We start from the raw sequence: 7,914 nt of genomic DNA on the forward strand, positions 1-7,914 counted from the left end.
GGTCCATCTAAATATTAATGATGCTACGTACACAATGCTATTTCTGAATACTTTAACCTCAACAAGCATCTTCTATAATGCTTTTCTATTTTATGAATAACGTGTGACCATGGACGAGATTGACCCTATAATATGCTATAATTAACCTTAATGATAAGTCTGATTTTTATTTCACAGATTACTATTAAAGTTATTTTGTTTGTATTACATGAAGGGACTGCACTAGTTAACCATATTGAGTAAATAAAATTAAGAATGATTTGGTATATGATTCTTCCAATATTATGAGCTTATTTCATAGTTCAAAACAAGGTTTATGTGCCTATCCAATTTCCTCAAACTTAACTTTGAATGAGACCTATATGAAGTTATTGACAGACTAAATTGTTTTTATTATCTTTTTTTACACATGTACTATAGGAAGATCATAGAACAGAATAATAAGGCTTAATGATATTCAATGATGAATTTAGCTGAAACAATTTCAAAGTAATAGCAACACTGAAAAATTTTAGCAGTTTATCAAGTTGTAAAGTTAATAAGTCAAAGCCAGAAACACATACTTTTTTATCATTTTGGCCAAAGAAAGACCATGTATGTAAATTTTCTAAACACCATATCCATTTCTTTCTTTTTTTTCCTTTCTAAAAAAATACTCTCTAATGTCATTCCAGATGTGAATATTTTGTTTTTTCACTGTTAGTTTGTCTTTCTAAATTTAAATTCCATATTGTTATGTAAAAATGTGCTTTTGGATCTAATTTTTTAAGAGTGTATTCGTATTTTCAAAATTAAACTTTTATTCAAAAATTATAATTTCTGGAATATACTGCTTTATTTTGGAATAACAATTTGTTTAGTTTGGGAAGCATTTAATGTTATAGAACAAATAGGCATTCAAAAGTTTAATTTCAAAATGGACTTTTGAAAGTTTGATCTTGGAGTTTCTAAAGGACATGTGGTGTTTTAAGAATTTGGAAATTGATATATCAACTGCAGAATTGATAATTATTTAAAGCAAAAGCAAAGAAAGAAAACAAAAATGCAGGTTGATCTCTTAGAAACAGTAGGGTATGAAAAGTAAATATTACTTAGAAAAACTTCTTGAAAATAAAAGAGAATATTTTTTTTTCATTTGTTAAAAATAATTTATAAACCAATTAAAAATAAATAACCTATTTTCACTGTCTCCTTGTATATCCATCCATCCATGTCACAGAAAAGATGAACATTCAAGTAAACTATCAGACACAACTTACAGCAATCAACAAAAACAGTGAAGCAAGCTATATAATCTAACTTGAAACTGAAAAGAAAAGAAAAACAAGATAAACAGCAATAGGAAAAACATTGACTCGGTTTCTGATGAGCTAGATCGAACAATCTATTTACAATCCAAGTCAAAAGAAGAGGAATGGGGGAAAAGTATCAAAACTATAATAACTATGTTCCAATGAAGTCACCCTGACATGTTGGACAGAAAGTGCATCTGAGTTCCACACATAAGCAAGGGATTATTTGATACAGTTGAGCTATAAGTGATGAAGCTGCTGCTAATTTCAAACCATTTGAGTTGAACTAAGGTGTTGCTGCAAGGGAGTGTTCAGCAGTTTAGCTGAGCTCATGTTTTGGTTCTGCTGCGAAGGAGGAGGCTTCAACATTCCCACTTCCTCAGTAATGCGAAAGATGGTAACTTGCAGCACTACTTCTTTCATTCTAAGAAGCTCAAACACACACACATCACCTTCTCCTAAATTGTTCTCTAATGAAAATTCAAACCACCCCTGGCTTAACTTGGCTCTACCTACCCTATAAAGGCAGCGAACTGGCCACTGTCTCCCATTAGAAATCTGAAGTTTAATAAACCCAGAAACTCCATTCAAATGTTTTTCTGCAAAACAGGATGGCAGATACTGAAAATACACAAAGATGAGATTTTAGTATACAAGATCAGCTAATAAGACGAATGAAACGTTATATGTGTAGTGTCAAATTCAAAGGCTCACCATTATGCATCCCCTGTATAGGTAGGAGGGCCTTAGGACAACCCTACAGAAAGGATTAGGTGGTTCAAATGCTTTCGCTGCACTGATGGCCCTCTCTCTTTCTTCTGCTGTCACAGTTCTTTTTCTTGCAGAAGCACTTTCATAAAATCTGAAGCGCATTTCAACTTCCTCTTCTTGCTCAGCAGAGGCTTCCTGTCCATCTGCACTTTCACAAATTGTATTCATCTTAAAATTTCCTTTATAGATAAACAGATCACAGAAAGAAAAAGGAGTCAAAAGGGACTACTACTAGGACCTGATTTCCGCTTCTTTCTTGCAGTTTTTTTCATCCTTTCCTCCATGGAAGCACGTAGTTTCAATTCTTCAGTAGATCTTTTAAACTCGACTGCGTTAAATTGAACTCCTATGTCTCTGGTGAATCGATCATCCAGTGAATTGGCACTTTTGGAACAATGCGCATCACCACCCTCTCCCCAGTTTATGCTATTAAGTTTAGATCCATTGAACAGATTCTGTAATGCTGGAGGTGTATAACTCTTTGCAGGAGACATTTTATCTACTGAACAAGCAAGAACTCTATTTTGCAATGAACTTGGAGCAAGATGGGAAGGTGATGAATCCAATATTTCAATGGAATCTTCATCATCAATTTCTTCAAAAAATTTAAGAAGATTTGCAAAGTGAGGCCCTTCATTACTGCATCGTATGGCTGATTGATAGTTTATCTCAGAAGTAGCCAAATTAAAAACATGAACATTGAAACCTGACTTTCCTTCGTATCTGAAAACCAACAAGTATCCTACGCCAATGGAATAGTGCTGAATAAACTCTTGCCAACCGTCACGGAACCAATAATTGTTGTCTGCCTTTTTCAACCCTACACGCCAGACACTACCATCAGGAACAGAGAGGGTAACAATTGGAGAAAGTTCACCCCCATATTTCCTCATAAAATCATCTGGAAGCCTCTGCAATTCATAAATCAAGTTTGATTCCAAATATTGGTAATTTTTTCTAAGACAAGACCTCAATGATGTTCTAAACTTTAAGAACCAAACTTATCTAATGAAGATGGTAGGAAGACTGTGCCTCTTCCATTACTATTAAATGCCCACCTCCATGAACAGTAATGTACAACGGATGATATAATATAACTAAAAATGGTTTGACAAGTGTGCAAAACTCAACTCCAGATTCTTAACTAGACTAATTTTCAAATGTAGTTCAACTTTTATGCCAGCCAACTTCAGAATAAACGGAACTTTCAAACTCCGCTACTATTCTAGAGCTAATGTGATTGATGAAGCTCAAATATCAAAGACAGAGTTGGATTCAATACAGATTCCATTCCACAAATGTTTTTTGATATCATTGCGGCATGGATATGGATTTACTTCAAGTTCAAGTTCTTCCTTTATCAGTTCCAATGTAAGTTGAGAGATACTTATAAATCTCTACCTAAGTAACACAGAATAACTATTTTAAGATCAATTTGAGTGTATACTGTGAAAAACACTGTTCAAATGCATGATCACTGTTTCGTATTTACTAGAATCTGTGGGAAAAGAAATTGGTAGTGCTCAGTAAAAAGATAGATGTCTAATTCGAGAATATATATATATATATATATATATATATATATATATATATATATATATATATATATGTTAAACGTGTGATTTCTCAGAATTCCCCTACCTAAAGCTTATTTCTTCTGTAGAAGAACCAGTCATCAAATCAAGGTCAACCAACAGAGTCTAATTTCAAGAAAACAAAAAAGTCTGGCAATTTTACAGGGTGTTTTTCACTTAGGAACGTGGACAAAGCTGAAAAGCTTACAAGTGAGAACACTGTTGAAAAAAGACATAAAATTAACCAATCACACTTTATTGACTTCATGTTCTACACTAATTTCGAGTGAGCCAACACAAAGAACTCTGTCTTCCAAAATCCCAAGACCTTGTCCCAAAAGAAATTTTCTGACTTTTCTTCACAACCACTCAACCAGTCTTCTGCAGTAAAAAATTGAAAGCAAGCTAATCATGAAATAAACATAACAAACCCTGAAATTTAGGTTCAGAACTCATAATTCCACTAAAGTAGTTCTTGATTTTAACTAAAAGAACTAATCAGACCAACATGCACTTTTCCTCCCAACCCTACCAGAACAAACAAATACAGATAGGAATTGGTACTCACACTCCAGATGGAATTTTAAAAAATCCAAACTTGATTAACGAGCTGACAAAGTTTGGGAGATGGGAGTGGTGGCAAAATACATAAAAAAAAACTACAAAATAGGTGGGAAGAATGAGAGAAAATATAGGTACCAGTTGTTTGGTTTGGAGAGTGGAGGGTAGAAGAAGCTTGTGGAAAGAAGGCTGCGTCATTGTCTGAGTGTGTCGGAAGACAGAAAAACCAAACCAAACCGCTAAAGCATTTGATCACCCTTTGATTCAAAGATGATAGCTTTGGGCTCTACCTACTGAAAATTTTCACCTTTCAGATCCACTTCACCATCACTCCCTATTCTCCAGTCCCCACTCTCCTCTGCTTTTTGAGTCAAACAATGGTTTTTAAAAACCTTAAAATAACAAAAAAATCCCAACTTGACATATATGAAAACCTTGTTAAAAAGCTAACGAGTGAAGACTCGGTGAGTCACCACCTCAAACTGAAAGTCTAAGCTTTGATTTGTTTTTCTAGTTTGGGTTTTCACGTTACTTTCTTCTGAAACCCCGTTTGTTTTTTTTAGCTTTAACGTTAGGAAATTGGAACAGGGGGTGTTATTTTCAACTATTGTTGCGTTCGGTCCCTTTGATTCTTTGTTACCTGTTATGGAAACAAACACAGAGGCACGCCACCTCCATTTATAGCTCTCGCTATAAAAAAATAAAACGACAATGCCTTCTCTGCCCAACTTATGTCATCAATGGAAACAGTGCACTCTATTTTCCAACCACATTCAATTTTAGGTCACCATTTGTGTTATATTCAAACACTCGTGTTGTTTTCTGTAGCGTGCTGAGTAGCACAAAGTTTGGGCAGACTGTTCTTGTTTGCAGAGACTCACAACCACTTCATAATTTCGTTTTTGCAAGTATTTATGTTTAGAAACCATTAAAACTAATATATATATATATATATATATATATATATATATATATATTAAAATTTAGTATGTTTTAATAATTTCTAAAATGTTACTATCATAAAGCAAGTCATAGATATTTTAGAAAAGATTTAATACATTTAATCTCTACTTTTTAGGGATTTGGTTCAAAGTAATTCTACTTTTTAAAAAATTCAGACTTCATATTTGAGTTTGGTTCAAAGTAATCCTACTTTTTAAAAAAGTGGACCCCGTATTTCGTTAAAAAATGTTTAATCTGGTTCTTTCCGCTCACGCCGCCCTTAAAAACATATCGGTGCAAATGTCTGCGGTGCAAATGTGACATCTCATAAGCACGTGGCACACGTTAATATGTGGACTTAAATGATTTTTTAATTTAAAAAAAAAAAGTCTCTGTCACGTCATCATCACCATACAAACCCTAATTTCTCTTCAAGAAACCCTAGCCGCCGCACCATCCAGCGCCGTCACCGCCATCCTCGCCGGCAGTCATCCTCTCCAATGCATCACACGCCACCACCAAAGCTATGTGACGAGAACGCGAGAAACCCTAGGTCTCCACGGTTTGCTTGTAGGTCTGATTGTGGTTGCAGGTGGAGGCAGGCAGCGACGCGATTAGTGGTGGAGAAGAGTGGCGATTCGCGATCTGCAGCAGCTGGCGATTTAGCTGGTGGTTAGTGGTGGACGATTCTGTGGTGGAGATTGGACGGCAGTGTTGTTGGCGCGACGACGATTTGGCTGGTGCGAGGATGAAAATGATGAAGATTGGTGGTCGCGGCATAGCAAGGGATCGCAGTGGGTGGTGGCGTGAGAACGAAGGTAAGATGCGAAGGTGATGGAGTGCAACAAAGGGAGAAGACGCTTTGGTGGTGGCGCGTGATGTGTTGGAGAGGACAGCTGCCGGCGAGGATGACGGGGACAGTGCTGAATGGTGTGGCGACTAGGGTTTCTTAGAGAGAAATTAGGGTTTGTCTAGAGATGGTGATGATGACGTGTCATTTGCACCATTATGTTTGTAACGGCGTGAGAAAAATCGGATTGAACATTTTTTAACGAAATATAGAGTGTGGACTTTTTTAAAAGGTAAGATTATTTGAACCAAACCCCTAAAAATATCACCAAATAATGTATTAAACCTTTAGAAAAAAATATCATTAAATAAATTTAAAATAATTAAAATTTGATTACAAAAATATTTTTATAATTTTATTTTCTTATAATAAAAGAATAAAAGTATTTAAAGTTAGAAAGTAAAAGAATTATCCTAGGAAAATAGCGTTAAACGGGATGTTGAAAATATCAACGTAAGCTAGAAATAAAGTTAATTTAAATTATATATATAATTACAAAATCTAGCTTTATAAAGTGATTTTGTGAAATTATTTTAAATTTTAAATTTATTTTTCATATGATATTAAAGCCACATATTAGGGTATAAAAGTTTGTGTCAATAAACACTTAATTTCACAAATATAAACAAATTCTTAATACATAAAATATTAGAAATAAAATCAAATTATAATATATAATTAAAAATAAACTTTATTTTGTGAGAATTCCAATTACTCAATTCAATAATTTTTTTTATGGAAATCCTAACTTCTAAGACATTTCTTCTCTCTTTGAAGATCCAACATCTTTACGAAAACCTTCCATAAAATCTCTTTTAGTTAATTTTGATTTTTGCTCCTTTCACCATATAAGTAATATGTTTCTCTCTCTAAATGCAACTCTTTTCTTTTTGCATAAAGTATTTCTTTTTTTTTCATAATATTTTTCTTAGTAGAGGAGATCCTAAAGTTGTGTCTTGATGATTGATCTTTTGTTTTGTAGATAATGTGATTTAAGTGTGAAGTTATTTAGGGAAGAAGTACTACGTTAGGAAAACAAATTCATAAGACAAGGGAAACTAATTTCATCCACAAACTTTAATGTTTACTTAGTAAATTTATAAAGTGTGATATAAATGAGTGACTGCAATAATTGTGTTAAACTGAGAATTTTATGTGAGATGTCTTGAACAGTATGAAAACTTGACAAAATGTGATTGATTTGATGTGTGGAAGGTTAGATTTTGGTAGCAGGGAATTTATTGAAATGGAGATATTAGTTGTGACTGAAAAATGTTTCCAACATGAGATTAAATTAATGGGTGTGCCTTTGATGATATTGTTACTTATATTTGAAGTATGAAAATGTCTTGAATGTTGTATTTGGATCTTTATATATGTTTGACTAGTAAATCAATTAGAAACATACTTACACTTCTAATTCTTGTGGGATGAAAAAAGTAGAGATAATTGAATGCCTTGATTAAGGTATTATTTGAATGTATATGTGAAGTGTTATAACATGCCAATTAAAAAATAGAGACTTTAGGATGTTGAGAAAATGCCCAAATTGCATAAAACAAATTTGACTCATAATTTTTACTAATTTTATCGTTAAGTTTTAAATTTCACTAATTTAATTATTTGAATTTTAAAATTATAAATTTTTAACATTTTTGTTAATTAGTTGTGAAATTATTAATAATGTGTTAATACGTTGAATGTAATATCAATTTTCATTAAAACATGCATTATATATATATATATATATATATATATATATATATATATATATATATATATATATATATATATATATATATTGATCATTTTTAATTTTATTATTAAATTTTTAATTTTGTAACATTGATAGGTCCTCTTGAATTACATTTATGAAGTCTAACCAAAGTACATTAGAAATTAAGAACGCATTCCCTTAAAATTA

At 32.8% G+C, this 7,914-nt stretch overlaps 1 protein-coding gene across 1 annotated transcript; it reads right to left on the reverse strand.

The window, feature by feature from the left end:
* Positions 1 to 1,339: 1,339 nt before the first annotated feature.
* Positions 1,340 to 4,777, reverse strand: LOC148197167 (B3 domain-containing transcription factor VRN1-like). Its single transcript, XM_088093429.1, has 4 exons — positions 4,337 to 4,777; positions 2,302 to 2,974; positions 2,007 to 2,206; positions 1,340 to 1,913 (listed from the first exon to the last, which is right to left on the reverse strand). Exons 1-4 carry the CDS (start codon positions 4,394 to 4,396, stop codon positions 1,560 to 1,562), a joined length of 1,287 nt encoding a protein of 428 aa, XP_087949555.1. The 5' UTR covers positions 4,397 to 4,777; the 3' UTR covers positions 1,340 to 1,559.
* Between the last annotated feature and the right edge of the window lie 3,137 nt (positions 4,778 to 7,914).

This window comes from Vigna umbellata, chromosome 6 (assembly GCF_029865625.1).
Source record: "Vigna umbellata cultivar VRB3 chromosome 6, Vumbellata_1.0, whole genome shotgun sequence".
Classification (NCBI taxonomy): Eukaryota; Viridiplantae; Streptophyta; class Magnoliopsida; order Fabales; family Fabaceae; genus Vigna; species Vigna umbellata.

Coding starts and splice junctions, on each gene's coding strand:
- LOC148197167 (XM_088093429.1), bottom strand. CDS start 4,396: ATGACGCAGCCTTCTTTCCACAAGCTTCTTCTACCCTCCACTCTCCAA. Junction 2,975..4,336: donor CTCTCCAAACCAAACAACTG/GTACCTATATTT, acceptor TATGAATTGCAG/AGGCTTCCAGATGATTTTAT. Junction 1,914..2,006: donor TATACAGGGGATGCATAATG/GTGAGCCTTTGA, acceptor GTGTATTTTCAG/TATCTGCCATCCTGTTTTGC.